The 19,243-nt window shown below is 37.6% G+C and overlaps 1 protein-coding gene across 3 annotated transcripts in view; it reads left to right on the top strand.

Moving 5' to 3' along the window:
* Positions 1–19,243, top strand: part of LOC124166624 — a 425,295-nt gene that overhangs the window by 290,707 nt on the left and 115,345 nt on the right. For all 3 annotated transcript variants that reach the window (XM_046544237.1, XM_046544236.1, XM_046544235.1), the window contains one exon: positions 5,803–5,988. In XM_046544237.1, the coding sequence (XP_046400193.1) occupies positions 5,803–5,988 (186 nt within the window). The remainder of the gene's footprint in view (positions 1–5,802; positions 5,989–19,243) is intronic.

Below are 19,243 nucleotides of genomic sequence, written 5' to 3'. Positions count from 1 at the left end.
TGGTATTGCTTTAAAAATGTTAATGCTAATTTTTTCTTGCATTGGTAAGGCCTTGAGATTTATTTGTAATAGTTGATTTTAATGATGCCTTGTAATTATCGTCGATGAAACTTGAGCAAGTAGGGTAATTAAAGTACTTGACTAGCATATTAGAGGAAAACATGTTCAGCATTATGGAAGCCAGGAAGAAAATTGCGTCATAAAAATAGGCGTTCATGAACAGGAACGAGATTATGCGAGGATCATTATATGGGAGTGTTAATAAAAGGCTAGTGAAGAGTCTGATCTGGAGTGCAGCGCTATTCGGTGCGGAAACATAAATACTTAGAAAGGAGGATGAGTGAAGACTGGAGGCGTTCGAGGCGTTGGGTGTGGCGAAGAATGATGGGCAAAGAATTGACCCTTGGAGTGCAAACCGATTTTCTAGTTACTATGCTAAAAGTGCCGAGGCATTATTGCTGATTTCGCAGCAGGTTAGGAAAAAATTAGGCCTAAAAATTAACGAAAGGTATGTATTCAAGAATTTTAGGAAATCTTTATTATATGTGGCTTCACCTTGTTAATGTATTATTTGACGAATTTTTGGTAGCATGAGTTAATTTTTATAATTTAAATAATGACATAGCAGGAGGAGCGCTCTTGCGCTCCTGGCACTTTTCGCGAGAGATAGGAGAAGAGCGATAGCGCTTCCCGGCACTCTAAGGGATAATACAACCAGGAAGAGAGTTTTTCGCAAAGCAAGCCAAAATCGAGATCCTCGAAGCTGATCGGTCGCGCCACTGGTAGGCTACCCTGAAGAAGATACGAGACCAGGCCATCTGCTGGTGCAAAGAGCTCATCTTCAACACAATCATTATACAGCCATAAGTGTTTCCATCTCTAGATACAGAATTACCGTTGACCTCGAAAAAAATAAAGCAATGAGGCTCCTGCTAATAATAATGAAACACTTATGTGATTGAGTTATGATCTATCGGCAATTAGACCTGATCTGAAAATGCGGCTGTAATAGGCTACGAAGCGTCGTCGGAAATCAACTTCGAGGCAGTTAACACGGAAGGCATGGAGAGAACTGCAGTCCAGCGTTGCGATAGCCTGAAGCAGAAATTTATATGATCGGGCTCGTAGCATTGCAATTTTTGCTATATTAGCAGAAATTTGTAAATGAAATGGCTAGAAATTTTGTTTTCTCCTCCAGAAAATACCGTGATGATGAAGCCGTGGTGTCAGTACGCGTTGCTGCTTAGTTGTTCGTGAATTGCATCAGGAAGGGACATCTGAATCGTATTAATGGCGGTCATTTTCCAAAAAGTGTCGCCGATTTCAGTTGGATCTTGGTGTAATTGTTGCTGAAGAAAACGAGTTTAGAAATTTGCATTGTGGAGGTGGTAGGTGGTGCTCACTTGACAAACTCAAGAGGCTTCAGAGCGCTCAATCGACACGTTATTTCCGTGTAAAGAGCACGTGAAGTGAAAGAACGCGTTACCCTTGTGATAATAAGCATGCCATGCACGAGCCGCTATATATTTCCGCGTAGGAAAATAAATCATGAAAGCGAGATCTCTGCCATCTGCTGGTGCGAAAAGCTCATCTTCAACACAATCATCATCTAGTTTCACTTATTTCCTTATCCAGGTCTAGAATCACCTTTGGCCGTGAGAAAAATAGTGCGTTAGTGGCTCTTGCTAATAATAATGTAACACTTATTTGATTGATTAATGACAAAGGTCAAAATATTTGCCGTAAATTTAACTATAGTGCCGTGCTATCTATTTAAATTATTCACATAATTATGTATCAAATAATTTTAATACCATCAGTGCTAAAACCATGAGGAAACATGCAAGACAGCTAATGAGAACTTTTTCTGCCCGATTAAAAATTAACCATAGACAAGATCTAGAATAACGATTACTTCTATAAAATATTCAAATAAATTCTTTGAAGTTAATGGTTCCTTGTGTTTCATTCTTAAGGAATAAAATCAGGTTACGATGTTTACAGATCAGGCAGAATATGTGTAAATAAGCCTTGTAACTTATGTTCTTTGCCATAAACCTTAAATTCGATGAAAGAGTTTTTTCAGCTAGTTACCAGGTTTCTTCATGCGCTTGGCACTGCCGGTTTAATGTTTGAGAAAAGTATTTGATATATATTGATGTGAATAATTTAGATAAAAAATATGGCGACAAAGTTCATTTTTTTACGGTTGATAATTTGGTTGAGCAAATTTTTGCTTTTTATTATGCCAACTTTTTATGGGTATCAATAGCAATTGTGCTTTAATTCTCTATTCGATCCTCATGCATACAAATTTTTATCAAAAAAGCGGGATAAAACATGGGAAGTCAATCACCAAGAAATTGAAACAACTCCAAACTTTACGTGCATTATAAGCATGACAATTGGGAATGAGCTTCTGACTATGTATTGCGTAGGTGCGACGGATTGTATGTGAGGACATAGTCAAGGCCCAGGGGTAGGATATTAGTAAATTTCGTACCTATAACTGTTTCAAGTTGCTCTATTTGAACCAAAAATAAAGTAGGTTAATCGTTGCCTCATGAATAATGAGCATGGCAGTCAAAAGATTAATAAAACCCTAGCCACAAAAGAGAATCTTGTAGATTGGTTGTTAAAATTATTATTCGGTGGGGATTTTACTCTTGCGTTATCTAAGGATTTCAATCCCATATCTGGTAATATACCACATTATCTTGTGGTTCACGACTAATTAAGGGATTTTGAAGGAAGTTGACAAGACCTCTTTCTTATGTTAACAGAGCTCTCGCCTAAGCTGCTCTTAATGACCTTTGGACTACTTTTTTATGTTTCTCCATGTTCTCGTGACTATAAAGTAACATAATTGTGGTTATACCGGCTTAATGGTACTCTTAAAGCGTATTTTGACTAAAATGATGCAAGTCTTCTAGTGGTGGCAAAAAGGTCCGTAAAGTATATCTTTTTCCCCATGCTGTTGCATAGCTGCATTAATGCTTTCTTTTTGCAAATGAAACCTAAGGTGTATTGCACATTTCATCCTCTTACGTTGTAATGAGCCAACGTTCTTTCAACATGGCGAAGCGGAGCGGGTATTGTTCCTCTGGGGAGTGATTAATTCTCGATGCAACCCTTCCCGACTTTCGCGGTAGTAAATCAATGCCGTCTTGAGTAGCGAGAAATGGCTCTCGGGAACGGGAAGAAGAGAAAAAAAGGAGGAAGCGGGCTCCACTCTCCACCGGCCGTTGTAGTCCTGCCTGGCGGCCGTTGTTTAAGCATTCCGGTCGGAAAAAAGACGAGCGTAATGCGTTTTCAGAGTGTCTCATCCAAAGTCCACTTGGCACTCTATTCCTTGGGCATATTATGTCTTTTTTTCCTCCCTGCGGTCTGAGCCGTCGTGCCAAATTATTGTCTCAACTGTTTCAGCCGCATTTACCCCGTGATGGTCATTCAGTGGTGGGTTCCCGAACATCTCCCCTTGCCTGGAATCGCGAGAGACGACTGCTAAAATTCAACCGGCGAGTTGCCAAAGAAAATTAATGTGCTGATTACTTTTCCCATTCGTATATAGAACACAATTATTTTGGGTTTCAATTGATAAATCCTCCAGACCTAAAATAATAATCGCTATACGCTTCAAAACTAAACTACGCTTCTATATGCTGCCAACTATTTGTGGTGTAGGGAATACGTCGACGAGAGTTTTCATTTTACTTTAGTCCTGAATTATATTTAAATATTAGTAAATCGATCGGATAATACTGGAAAGGCCCTGCCTGTAGAGGTTTTTGTTTCATCTTTCTATCACTAATTTCTGTCGAATGCTATCGACCAAAGGAAAAACATTGTTTCTTTTGGGTATGTCACATGAAAATGAATGGTTTTCCGTAATTAAGCGTTTGATCAAGTGTGCAGTGGTCGGTAACCGTACAATACTTATTGTTAGTTCTGGCAAATTGATTACAGCTGATAATTTACATAACTCTTAGGTGCTAATACGGGGAAATAATATAAATTGCTAGTTTTCCTCATAGTTGGTTTTAGCGATACTTAATAAGATTTAAATTAATTTGTAAAATTGTATGGAACTATTTAATTTTATATTTACTTTTTATAAAGTCAACGTTTATTTGTTAAAATTTTACATTTACTGAGTCAAAAATAACTCCAGTTAAATTCGTTAAATTTTGGTCAATGTTGATCTGTTTGAATTGGGGCTCAAAGGTTGTCCAAGAGCCAAAGAGAAAAATGAACGGTATCCTAGAATTCAATATAGCAGGAGGTTTGCGCAAGAATGCAATGAGTGGGCCCAGATGCCCAAACAAAAATTCACATCCAACTAACTGTAAGATGAAAAACCAAGGAAAGTTTTTTAATTGATGATTTTTTAAAATTTAAGTATCAATAGTCTTCTATCAGCTAGAAGTCACTTCCAATCGCTAGACGTGGAATAAATTAGATATATTTACGAGGCTAGTTGAAGACTCCCATGCTATATTAGAACTATCTTTATCAATTACTTTTCTGATATTTCTTCATCATGGCAATGGTAAAAGATTTTTAGTGTTTCTGGACTTCGTTTTTCAAACAGAAGGGGTCTGAGGCTCGGTACCAATTTTTGAATGAGAATTTTATTGATTTAAAATAGAAATTTTACCGTAAAATTGACTCATTTTAACTTTAGCTTTAATTATCTTTTTAGAAGCAATACTTTATTGTAACCGGTTACTTTTTACCGAGATTAACTTAAACTTTAATCAGTCAATTTGTTTTTCGGTAAGTTTCCGCTCTGTGGTGTCTCTTGAAATAATTATCGAGTTTGGGGTAAAACTGTGGACTAGCGTTTTATTTCGATTACTTCTGCCATTCATTTCCCTTGATTAAGGTATACTACAAAAGTTGAGAGTTTCACATCATTTCATGTCATACATGGAATTGCTCTCACGCACAGGCCTTTGAAATTGTATAGCTCGCGTACAAACCTTTTCTTGTGTGTCTCACCCGGCTTGATTGAGATCAGCTCGCTCTTAACTCTGGAAGTAAATTCCTGTTCCCTATCTTGCGCTAACTTTCTTTGCTCTGCGATAATGCCTTCCGCGATGGGTGGTCTATGTTCTCTCTTTACCCTCGAGGAAGAAAATAGCTTTTCCGCGGAGAACATCGAGATTTTTAGTTTACATAATAAGAGAAACTTTAAACAAGAATGTGGATAAGTGACTAAGAATGTTTATTTATGCCGACTTAAAACATGCCTTAACCGTTAGATAATCCTTAATTTATAAATGAATGTGCGAAACTCGTCAAAGTGATGTTGATGCCTCAATAAGCAAACAGTTTCTAATTCCTATCTATACGTGAATTATGCTGTGAAACATTTCAATCCTGGGCCATAAAGAAGTGTTAAATTAATAATAAGCACGCCAAATAGGATTTGAACATGCTAGTTTTTTATTTCCTAATTTGTTATTTCCCAAAAATTGCTGTTTTGTCTTAATATACCTATTTTGAAATCAATCTACTTATGAAGGCTATCATCAATCTTTTTGAAAAGTTAACTAATTCTTTAGCGTTCGGATTTAAGGATATATACTTTTTTCGATAAAATATTCATGCATAATTATCATTGCAAGTGATGTATTCATTTATGTGCCAGATATGTATGTTGTTGTTATCACCCTTGGTGAATATAAGTAATAATTCAAATTACAAATCAAATTAGAAGGTGCTCGGCGAAGTTTCTTTTTCCGAGACCCAGATGGAGTTTGAGGAATTATATGGATTTTTCTCTCTCTTCCGTTGCAGAAGAGTACACGAAGATCACCACCCCTCGACAGGACGTTCTCTTCAAGAAGGGATACTTGATGGCCCGGAAGAAGGACGCACCCGTGACCGTAACGACCTCAACTGCGTCCACCAATGGCAGCACACCCACCTCCGTCGAAGCGACCAACGGTGAAGCCAACGGCACCTCAGGAAATACGAACGGTGGTGAGTAATCAATGGCAATTCTATACAAATACTTAGTCATTTATTGCTCTGTCTTATCATAGTAGCCTTTAGGATTTTTCTGCAATGTTTATGAATATATTCACTTCTTAAAAAAAATTTTTAAAGGCATGTTGTTGAGTGAAAAATATATCAAGTGACGGATCTGCGTTCTTATGTAGTCATTTCACTATGTCGCTTATACCAGTTGTCCACAACCCCTGGCTGATATAACTTCGCATTTAAGCATCAATTTATTGACGTCAGTTGGGAAAATTATACCACAGAATCTCAGCAGCAACTTAAACGCCACACTAGGCCGCATGGTGCATTATTTGTTTGCTACGAATTGTATGTGGGGGGCTTAAACTGGTGTGGAATTTATTTTGATGGGGGTGGTTTCGTGATATTTTGCGAATCAAATATGAAGAAATCTGTGGATGTGATCGGAGTGTTTTTGTGCCAAGAAAAAAATGCAAACTCTTGTATTACGTTACACTGAATCGCCTATAGTGCCAGCATGTATATTATGATTAGATTAACCATTGACTTAAAAAACCATTTTCCTCTTGGATATTAATATGATATGCATTTTAAAATGGTGCCACGCGAAAAAAAAGAATCATCAATAAATATTTTAATAAGTTCAATTATTTTCTTATTAGTTGTAGGTGTGCAGAAAAATTTTATTGCTCGCACTTCCTCTTATTTCTTTTTAGTTTCTGCGAAAAGTTTTAAATGTTTTTAGCGCGAGGCATGTTGTTGACTGAAAATTATATCGAGTGAGAGATCTGCGATCTTTGTAGCCTTCTTACTATGTTCTTACGTCGTGTCACCTATATCAATACGCCAAAATACATGTCTGATATAACTTCGATTTTTTTTTTAACATTTATGGATTTTAAAATCAATGGATTGACGTTAGTTGGGAAAACTTTATATTTAAATGGTTTACGAAAGAATGAAATTAATATTTGTATTGATTGCATTTATTCTGGCTGATCCTCTTTAAGAGAAATCCCGCTCGCCCGATCTTATTTTGTTTCGGTTTCCTGATGTAATTACTTTTAAAAGCTTATCGTATCATCTTGAAGTTTTAAGGGTTTACGGAACCGACCCTTAAAAATGATCATCCCTATCAATCACCTGTTCCACAATTATTGTGGGAGCAGCAGATGGTTGAGTCTGATGTACTGCACCTTGGAGAAAGGAGATGCAATGTGATGCTGATGCAGGATTTTCAAACATTACCTCAGTTCTGAGGGACATAACGGCAGTTAAAGCTTTTATGTTTGAGAAAAAGGTGATTATTGGCAAATTATAACACCTCCGTGAAGTGTCAAGATAATACTGTTGAAGTTGAAGCAAGTTCTAACAATGCGGGAAATTGAGACTTAAGTACGACCGATATTGGTAGGATGCATCATGCCCGCTGGGCTACTGTTTCGCCTGGACATATTATAATATGTCCAGGCGAAACAGTATTTTCATCACAACACTGATAATCAGTGTTGTGATGAAAATAAGTAAAAGTGATCACATATTTGCTAATTTTTACTCGAAATCGATATATTTTAAAGTAATTCTTATTTGTAAATTGCTCCAAATCTCGTGCGAGTAATTGTTACATTTTAGCAATTAAAAGTGTAATAATTTGAATTCCACTCGTGCTGATCGAAAGGCACTTAATTGTTATTGATTGCATTTGACGGTGTAAATGTTACGTAACAACTACGTTTCTTAGCAATTTTTTCATCGCTGCTTATTTATCATTTTAATCTTAAGTTTTCAATTTAATGTAAACAGCGTGTAGAGAGTGTACCCTATTCAACTTTAGTTTCCAGGAAGACTGAAGCAGAGGAAAATTTTTACGAAGTAAGAGAAATCAAATGACAAACAATAACAATAAAATGAAGTGAGGAAAAATAAGAATTTTGCGGGATACTTGAAATACTCCGCGCAGTCGTTCGCGTTAGTTCTCAATCACAGTTACGGAAGGATTGACCGCTTCTTCAAACAGCATCGGCGCTGTTTATTAGAGTGCTACCGTTTAAGTGCTGCCCTTAGGTATGTCGCTCGTCGTCGTGTCCCTCTCCTCCTGTACTTCCTCCCCGCCTTCCCTTGCTGAGCAGTGGATCCTCCCAGATCAATTCGCATCTTTCGCCCCCCCTACCACCCTCCCCCCCCCCTTACCCATCTGCTGCATACCCTCACCCCTGCCCTCTCGTCCCCCCCCCCCCCACGAAACTTCCAGAAGGAATATCTCGGTCCCCTCTCTGAACCCTGGAGGCAAAGACAACACGTTTAGTGCATTTGTTAGCGAATTTAGTCCTTTTTAAGGTGCCTATTCTCATATCCACTCCCGTCGCGGTGTGGATATCGGCCTCAGGCGAGATAAATCGAATTTTTTCGTAACCTTCTCTTATCCGTGCTTACCCTTCTTCGGGTTACTCAATATACTTTTGCTCTCTGTTTTCTGGAATCTCATCGTAATTTATCCATAACTCTCCTCCTCCTGGCTCCACGACACGTAAGTATCGTACTGTGAAAAATGGTAGTTTATAGTATCATAAAATAATATCGCTATGTTTGAATACGTGAACGATTTTGGTGCTGTTATAATTGTGGAAAGTAAAAAATTTTCGACGTTATTCTTTGCGATAGTAATCATTATTTACTTCAGTTAATTAGCAACTTTTATGTAATATCCTTGGTGGCTGAAAATATACGGCTGGTTTTCGTCGTATGCGCGTCTGGAGTTGCTGCGACCTTTTATTCTTCGATGATGCATTAAAGAATTTTTGTTGAAATTACTATTATAGGCATAATAGCTTCATAAAATTAGCAAATTTCAACTTATAGTGCATAAACAGGGTATTCAAAAAATTTTAAAGCGGACAAGAGTTTTTAACTTGGAAAATATAAGTGATGCTCTTTATTTTAACCTTTTGATTGGTCATTTGTAACACTGAGGCTTTGCTCACTTTAATAAAAATATTTATGCGGAATGCAATGGATAATGGAGATTGATCTGGCTATTTTCACGATGAGTGATTGTTTAATCCTGTTTTGAATCGAGATAAAATATGGTACCTATGTATTTTCTGCAATCAAGATAAAATGTAGTTAATTAATTCCAAAGCAGTCAAGCGCGTGATTCAATCCGTATTTCTATATTCATTTCAAAAGCGCTTACAGTACAATTGATACCACTATCATCTTTGATGCTGGGATTGGAACTTCAAGTGGATTACCAGCTTTGAAATTTAACACCTAAATGTTGGTCTTAATTATTTGCCAATCCTCCATGGAGCACATCATACCTGTTATAATAAACAAATGAAAATCACAATTTCATGCACTCATGCATACATGCGTCTGTCGACGCGAGTTAGTGTAATCGCTACTTTGGTTTCTTTTTAACACGATATCATGGATTTGTTTAAGGTCGTTGCATTGTCCAAATATGAACGTTTAATTACCCCCAGAGATTATTTTGCTCTGCTATCTTACATAAATTGTCCTCAGTCATTCCTAAAGGTCGAAGTTCAAACGTGAAGCCTTTCATCCCGCAAGCCGCTGTTCCCATTGTCTGAATTATTCAGTACTCGCGGTGACAAACTGTCGTTAAACGGATAGAGAGCTCGCCTTCTTGCCAAAGGACCTGCGCGTGATTCGTCCCAAATGGATGGAAATAATATTTCACGAAAGAAATCCGTCGTTTTAAGAGCCGTTTCACCTTTATACGCATGTATTTAATTTTTAGTATTATTTATTGACCATCTATCATAGATAAGGGGATGTACAGTATAAGGATATGGGTTTTCATTCTGTAACAATGTGAATATTACTATATCACCCAAATGAATGGAAATATAGATTCAAGTCGTGTTCCTTTCGTCTTCGGATAGGTACTATTAGTTTGTCATTTATTCACCTTTCACTTTATTTTGCATAGTATTCTCGCTAATCATAAATTTTCGGTGATAATTAACGAGCCGCTTATTATTTTGCTGTAATTTTGCGGTGTTTTATCATTGTTTGGCAGCTAAAAATCCTGTTATGTTAACTAGAAATCTTGTAAACTTCTGTCGAATGAGATAATAAAAGTATGTGTAAATTTTTGTGCGTCAAAATTTATGTATGTCAAAATTTGACGTACTACTTCAAATGTGACTTACGAAAACATCCTGGGGTTAAATCATTGAGAGACTGCAATTGGTTAAAACCCGGTCTGCTTTCTTTTTTCAACGCAGAATTTCCGATTTATTTAGCCAGTTAGAGTTTGGCAATGACACTCAGATGGGAAGTATTGATTTAGTTTGATAGGAAAGTAATTTAGACGCTACCAGAGATCTCTTTACGCTACATTGATCTTCAAACGTGTTGCGGTTAAGAGACGTCATAGGACGTCGTCAAATCTTTAAGTATCTTTCGTCAATTTTAAGTTAATTTTGATAAAAGATATTAGGTGCGCCTTTGCTAACTATGACTCTTTTCTATAATCAAATTTTCAATTTTTTTGCTTTAATTTAACTATAAATGATTTTAGGAATGTGTAGCGAATAACGGGAACTGGAACGGGAACTGTTTTCGCAAACGGAGGAACAATGTGAATATAGTGATAGAGAAACTTAGTGAAAAGGCAAATATGTCACCAAAGGATTATCCGTGTCGCACTTTTATTTCGTAAATTTAATGAAGTAAATTTATTCTCTTACAAATAAAGTTCCCACGAGGATGTTGTACCATAGACATCAGTTGTGTTTTTTAGATCAAACCAGGAATGGTATTTTGAATAATTTACAGATATTAATGAAGTGAATGTTTTAGATGATTCCTTTTTTTTGATACTTTCATTACCAATTGATCAGTGCAGTTGTTGCTAAGAGACACTATGGACGCGCTGAGCAACATTTGGAGGCCAGTACTGAAAACTATTAAGTCATTGGAGGACGAAAATCGGCGCCAACCATTGATAATAGGCATTTATTGCGATTAAATTGGAGGACTTAGAAAAACATTGGCGTAAGTTAAAAAAATCAAAACATTGGCGTAAGTTTTTCAATTGCTAAATAAGAATTTGGAACTGTGTTCAGGGCTCCCAGTATGTGATGCTATCTGGTGGTTCCAAATTTAACTATGGCTTTCACTGTTGTATTTCTAAGTAGGTACACTATTATGGAGTGTGTTGCCATGGATATATCAAAATAAACAAAGATTGACTTACAACAGTGTTCTTCTCATTCCTCCAATAATAAATACGAGGCAGTCATGTACACCAGCATCATTCCCTGATGACGAGAAACGTATCGGGCCTATAAACGTTGAAGAAAATGGACATTCCCACCCGGTTGAAAACCCCAGAAAACTTCATTAAGTCTGCATAAAGATTTCCGGCTTTTCTACCGGGTAATTTGCTCCATGTCTCGTGACTTTTAGAAGAGCGAGTCAAACTTAGAGACTTCGGAATACGTGGAGCAAATTCCCCGGTGGAAAACCAGGGAAACCCTTCTGCACTTACGCCTGGCGAATCTAATCTTACACCCTATTATGTCTATTTGAAGGGTAAGCGCCAGATCATTCTTTAGCCTTATATTTAATATGAATTCTGTGAAAAATTCTTGAGCTTCTAGAATGTAACCCAAACTGATTCAAGCCCTGCTATACCGCAAGGCAATCCATCAAATGATCTTCTCCTCCAAACTTAGCGTTGACGACGCACGGGGGAGCGCTCTTTACTAATTGGGATAGTAGTCCGCGAAGAGGGGATGGAAGAAAAATGATTTTCCTCAGGCAGAATGCCCCCAACCCAGCGAGCACCGCTTTCTCTCGGATATGGGCTTTTCCCATCTCGCTGTTTTTAACTCGACGCCCGCGAAAGAATCTAGGGCGGACGGAAAAGCGCATTGCACCGAATGGTATGAATGAGAAACGCCCTCGTAGCGATTCGCCCTCTGACCTCGCAAAATTTCGCTTTCTCGTCGTACAATGGATTGATCGAATGCGTGCAAATCGAGTGTGCATCATATTTGCGAGGACAGGTCCATCTGACGCAGTGGATCTCACGCCTAAGTGACTGGGTCCATGCGGAGGGCTTGGAAACACATAAGTGTGAGTCAAAAGTCTAAGTTTTTCTCAAAGTCCTCAGTATTGGGTTTCATCAGTGGCGTAACTATGGGGGGGGGATGAGGGGATGTATCCCCCCCCCCCAAATCCTCAGAGAAATCAAAAAATATTTATAAATCTTGTCTGGATTTGATGTTTGATAACTGCATCTGATTTAAATTGAATTTTATGTGCCAAAATGATGTAAAATGCATGTTCAGGCATGTAATTTTTCAAAAATATTTCCTGAACTACCCGATTCCGTGGAGGGAGAGTAGCCCCCACTAACCCCTCTCATCCTTCCCCAAAGCCCTCTCATCCCCCCCAAAACATATTCCTAGTTACGCCAATGTGTTTCATTATGCAATCTTGTTATTGATGTTACCCGCTTGTCTGCGATAATAAGTGCTTGCGATGACTAGATAGCTGCAATAATCGCAAGCAAAGGATAAGTTTCGTTTATTGTGTCGATAAATGATTTTTCTAATTCTTAGACGCAAAAACTGCAAAGATTTTTCGTATATGTAGCCGGATCAGAATTCGGTGAGCCCAATGATATTTTCATGCCGAATTGCATCCACGGTGAGTTTTTCCATTTGTTATATTTTTGAATTTCGACTGGAATATGTTATACTCCTGGAATAAATAAATTTTATTTCATGGTGCCAGTTATAAACATAGCGTAAGCATTATTTCGAGAAAGTCCCTACATACGAGTGCTTTGCTGTTGATATAAAGTCTGGATATGGAAAAAAAATTCGGCTGGACCTCAGGGAAAATTCGGTACATCTATAATGGAAAGTAAGTACGAACTTACATGCGAGTATCATCAAGCATGATCGTATGATGCTGTTTGGTTAGTTATTAAAAATAAATGGCTATTTTAATTTTGTACTTCAAAACGTAAATACTGAAATTAAAAGTTTCATTTGGTGTGATTTAATAAAAATAGAACATATGAAAAAGTTATTTTGTTTAATTTTTATTCACCTCTCACCAGCCTATAATGTGGCCTGAATTCCTTCAAGAATCAAAGAAAAATCCAGACAAGATTTTTACTATTCGCTTATGTGAGTTTTTGTTTGAAATTCGTGGATCATCTTTTCGGCTAATAATCGCCCACCGCATTATCCGCGAACTCTAGTGTACGAAGATAGATGCAGTGCATATCGAGAAAATCTCTCCACCGAATCTTCACCACAGCGCGAGAGCCTACACTAGGACTCTGATCTTGTTTCCCCCTCAAAAAAGGTTAAGGGACCTCAGGTTTTAAATATTCTCAAGTTTTTGGACCCTTTAGTATCCCGCCATTATAAATTAATCTAATAACATTTTTAATCGATTGAAAATTGAAATTCATGATACATAAATAAGAATAAAATACCGCAAGCAATAGTTCTTGATGCTTGAAATTTTCATCTTTTAAATCGATTAAGTATTGATGAATTTTACGAAGGCCAAGTCTGAGGGAGAGAGAAGTGATTTATTTTTGACGTTGATGTATTTATTTGGCTGTAATTCGCTGGAGTATTATTTCAAATAAAGTCAAAAAATGTTTTTCAGAGCATATACTATTCTTTATTATCGTTCAATCTGAAATGGTAGAAGTATCTTTCATCTTCTTTGAATATTAATCTTATTTTTTCACCTTGCACTGTGTTCGACGCATTCGCCAATGACACAATATCGCTCAATCGCTCCGTTTAAGATGTCATCGCTGGAGGCGATTGAGTCCTACTCAGCTCGGAGACAACCCTTCCATTTAACTTTGTGATGCTTACAGAAATCGTGTGGAGCATAAATTTGGCAAAAGTAGATTTTTCTTCTCTTGTTATTAAATTTGGCGGAAAAAGGAAATTTATGGGGGCTATAATTTTTAGGACCACTGTAATTACGAGGTGCACTCAAGTATCACGTAAAGGAAATAGATCTGATGAAACGAGTGCTAGAAGAAAGGCTAGTGGATTGAGTGGAGGAAGAATTCAGGCTTAATTGGCGGATGTAAACCTATCTGTAGAAAGATAGCGACAATTTTTCAACTCAAACTAAGATTAGCAAGAAGACCTAAGATGGCCTTCATGTTGTTGAAAGTGGTACAAATTTTTCGTTTTCATTGAGTTTCTCTAGATCCACTTGAAGGTTTTCATTGTACTTCGTTCCTCCTCCTCTCCGTCCACTTCACCTTCTCCATTCTTCGCCACACCCACATCTCGAATGCCTCCAGTCTTCTCTAGTCCTCCTTCCTAAGTGTCCACGTTTCTGCACCGTAAAGTGCTACACTCCAGATCAGACTCTTCACTGACCTTTTCTTTAAATTCTTACATTGCGAGCCTCTCAGGAGCTCCTTCCTGTCTATGAACGCCTCCTTTGCTCATTCAATTCTCTTCCTAATGCCCTTACTACTGTATCCGTTTTCCTCTGTAACGTACAGCTTAAATAGTTTTTCACCACCCACCTTTATCTTAAGTCTCACATTCCTCGCTCGTGATGCTTTACAAAACCGCATACGCTTAATCTTCTTGAGATTAACCAATTTTTGCATATTACCCAAGGAATGAGAACATATTTGGCTTATCTGGGATCACGAAAGCGATTAGTAAAAATCCGTCTCGGCTAAACCAGCTATTTTTTCATGGTAAACTTCATACTTGGTGTATATAAATTCGCATTCTTGCGTGTGACTGCGTGCATACTAACTTCTTAAATTCACTGCTTTATCATTTTTTACCTTCATTGATTCTTTTTCATTCATAAACCCACATTTCTACCTGCTGCTACTCAATTCTACAAGTATTTTTCTCTAGATCCACTTGAAGGTTTTCATTTTTCGTCATTTTCACTTCATGATTTTCATGGGGGTGCGGGTGGTGGTTGAACCCATGAATCCCTTTGCATACTCCTGCTCGCGTTGCCTGGGAACGAGATTTAAATTGTGGCTGTGAACTAGCTTGTGCGTGGGAGGAAAGCGAATGTGTTCTCGGGCAGGAGTGCGTGGGTGCGAGACGACCGAACCGCCGCGCCGTCGGAGCCGACGAATATCTTACACACCTAACGGAAGGAGCAGATTAGCGATTGAAAATGACGGTAGAAATCGATTTTTCGAGCAATCGATATTTAATCGAAATGAAAAGCTCGACTTTTCAACAAAAAAATCGAAATTTGAACATGAAGATTGATAATCGAAAAATCGACGGTTGATTTGAAATTAATTGTTTGCTCAAATTCATATTTATCAGTGATTCTAAAATCAGCCAAAATACGCATTTGAGCAATAGAAAAAAATCTGCATGGAATACATGCTTTACGTTTTGACAGTAAAAATTTACCAATGCACGCTCATCGAAGTTTTGGGGTCACCATTCGGCTGCACAAATGTTTTTAAGTATGATTACCAGATTGATATGCTTTCATGTTGATCGAGGGCGTGGCTTTCCTATCTCAATCGGCCTCAGGGAAAAGTCTTTCATATGGTACGGTGTACGTTATCGTAGGCCGATAGTGACACTGCTGAAATCAAAGGAAATGTTTAAGATCGAATTTGAAAACTCGAGTTTGGATCAAAAGCCGAATATCACGATCGATCTCAATTTCTTCGATCTTCGACTATTAAAACTCGATTTTCTACTTAAATAGATAATTAAAGAAATTGATTTTTAATAAATCCACCGCAGTGAAGCATAGATTAACGTATTTTCCCTGAAAATACCCACCAAAAGCATGTCACGTAATTAACTAGCGCCCCATTACTAGAGCAGATATCTACTGTCTGTAAAAAAAAGCAAGATACTCGAGTTTGAGGAGCTCTAGCGTCTAAATGAAACAAACGATTTCAATGCAATAAAAAACATACGAAAGAGAATTTAGTTCTACGTTATATCATGTACTTTAAAAATTCTTCGGCTCAATAGTATTTCCTACACTTAATTTTTTCTCAAAAAAGTACCCGTTTTATGCGCGTAAAATCAAGGTTCCCAACTTTGAGCGCTTGGCATTCCCGTAGTTTTCGTTCCTATAACTTGTAATTTTGATATAAAAAAGCCACATCTATTACTAGCAGTTTGCCGAAAACAAATTGTTTATACCACAAAAATTAACGGAGTTGTTGTAAACAATGCAAAACTCTGCTAACTTCGAAACCAGTGAGTCAATTGAAAATTGATTGGTACTGTTGTCTTCCGTAGAATGTTAGTTATGTATATACGTAGATCATACACGTTAAATGTCAGCAGTATATTCAATATATTTTTATATTTATTTTTGTTTTTAGCTCTTGTTGTCGCCTTCTCCCTGGCTGACGGGAATGGCCTAAACAAAGCAACAGAAAAAAGAAAGTCTCTCGAAGTCGTGTGCAGTTGCCACATAGCGCATCGTGACTCACAGTACCCTAGCAGTTAATGAATCATTCGCTGGTTGCTTTAAAACGTTTACCTTTAGGGATGATTCGAATATTGTTAGTGCAGATTCCCTCGGTGAATCATTCGTCCAAGAACGGGTTTTTCGGAGACGGAAGTCCAAATGGTATTGAGTGCAATTTGCTTTTTTCGCTGCGAAGCAGAAAAAAGTATGGACAAAAGATATCCTGTGTATCAAACTGTCTGATTGTCTTGGCATCAGCTTGATATCAGTGAAAAGAGTCGCGGCTAAACAGAAGGATTGTGAAAAGGAGAACACAAGTGGTGACCCTCCTACGGCACAGAAGAGGGTTCGTCTTTTGGGAAGGCCGAAGATCTTCATCGACGACTTCACGATTGGAGTAATAAGGAGGACAGTGCACGGTTTCTATTTGAGGAATATGTTTCCTACGTTACACAGAATGATGGATCACCTGCTAGAGAATGTTCCCGATTGCCCACGTTTCTCTCTCCCAAAGTTAAGATCCATTCTGTTACACATGGGATTTAGGTACAAAAAGTTTTTACCATCCGATAAAATTTACGCTATTATGGCTTAGAATTTACGTCGTAGAAAAGCATTTTGATGGAAGCTCAGCTCAACCTGACCTTAAGTTTACCTGAAGGGTACAACAACGATACTTTCATTGTGCGAGTCGGTCATTTAAAGGAAGCGCGCCCTCTGCTGAGTCGGTGGCAACCACGCGCCTCTTTTAGCCTCCCCCTCCCACGACGGAGCTGCCGGTACGCGCATAGAAACATCTACATAAATAATAAGTGATATTGACGTTATTATTGATATTTAATATACATTTCATATGTGGTGGCATTACTAACATTCTACGGAAGACAACAGTACCAATCAATTTTCAATTGACTCACTGGTTTCGAAGTTAGCAGAGGTTTGCGTTGTTTACAACAACTCCGTTAATTTTTGTGGTATAAACAATTTGTTTTCGGCAAACTGCTAGTAATAGTTGTTGCTTTTTTATATCAAAATTACAAGTTATAGGAACGAAAACTACGGGAATGCCAAGCGCTCAAAGTTGGGAACCTTGATTTTACGCGCATAAAACGGGTACTTTTTTGAGAAAAAATTAAGTGCAGGAAATACTATTGAGCCGAAGAATTTTTAAAGTACATGATATAACGTAGAACTAAATTCTCTTTCGTATGTTTTTTATTGCATTGAAATCGTATGTTTCATTTAGACGCTAGAGCTCTTCAAACTCGAGTATCTTGCTTTTTTTTACAGACAGTAGTCAGGGGCGTAGCCAGGAATTTCGTCCGGGGGGGTCCGAAACCAGGGTGGAAATTTTTGAAAAACGGGGTACTAAGTAATGGGTTTTAAACTAATTTTAACACTTTTCATAATCGAAAAACTTCTGTTGTTAAAGAAATATTTTGTAAATTGATGATTTTTCGATACTATGTTTTATTTTACGGGGAAAAATAATTTGGTTTTTAAATTTCGAGGGGTGGGGGGGTCCGGATGCTCTGGACCCCCCCCCCCCCAGCCCCCCTGACTCCGCCACTGAGCCTTGTGACTCGATCATTGCGATGGCGCGAGAGGCGGGCGGCTCACAAGGGAAAAGAAGAATTCCCCGTGCATTTACTCCAGTCCCTTTTTTCCCCGTTCTATTTTCGCCCTGAAGCTCTCCAGTGTTTTTCGACGCGCCATTTGACTGCCTAGTCGAGTCCTTTTTTATTTGTGGAGTCGTGGGTGCATGGCAAGATGGTTCCGACCTGACTCTCGAAAAGATTATGGACTTTTTATGGCTAACACACTACTAGTTATGAAAATTGTGGCATGGCTCATGTTTTGTGTTTTGATTTAGCCATGGGTTCGGTTTCCCTTTTCCTGATGGTAACCGTGTAGTTTTTAATACCGGATATTTTTTTCTGTCTACGCGTTCTAAGGCTTCCTTGCATATGCTATTAAAGACGACGCCGTGTTCATGGGTATCTTTTTCCTGGAGGCTGTGTTTGGATGGGAATGGTAAAATCATGATGCCTGGTGTATTCGAAATAACTGATTTAAACTTTTTAATTTTTTTAGTATTAATATGCCGTATAGAGTCAGAGATTTTTTTACGTTTATAGAGAGATTGAGTTCATTAAAATGTGACTTGATTTTTTCCTTGTTGACTCAGTCGAGGTAAGCTCATTTTTTTCAAGGTAGAAACCGGATTATATCGACTGCAGGTATTTCATCGTTTAAATCTCTACCTAAATATATACATTTATAATCATCTCTTTATGTAAACCTATAATGGTTTATATGTTTGGCACGAGTCAATAAATTCCATTTATAACAGGAAATCGATATTTAGAGTTTATTTCTCAAATGATGACTCTTAAATGTTGCATATCTTTACCTATCTGGTTTACATTATCTTGTTCTAAAAAGAAGTGCCTAATCCTAGTAATTATATTCAATTACATTTTTTATGGGGAATTAATATTTTTTCACATTAATTAATGTAGAATTTATTTTAATGGCTTCTAAAAATGAAAACAATTCGTTTTTTTTTCTCCAATAACGTTTTTGATTTCTACAATCCAATTGCTGCTCGTCATTGGTTGGAGATTAATCATTCTAATAACCCATGGTGTCTGAGTGTAGCCATTTTTAACTGTAATTTATACAATCACATCATGTTATAGCATTTACATCTTCGATTTTGTCGTACATAATGCCTCCTTTGTTTCTCGATATCTCTGTTGCACTTCTTCTTATGCTAAAACATTTTTTTTGC

The sequence above is a fragment of the Ischnura elegans genome, chromosome 10 (assembly GCF_921293095.1).
Source record: "Ischnura elegans chromosome 10, ioIscEleg1.1, whole genome shotgun sequence".
Classification (NCBI taxonomy): Eukaryota; Metazoa; Arthropoda; class Insecta; order Odonata; family Coenagrionidae; genus Ischnura; species Ischnura elegans.
This window is presented reverse-complemented; position numbering and strand designations above follow the sequence as displayed.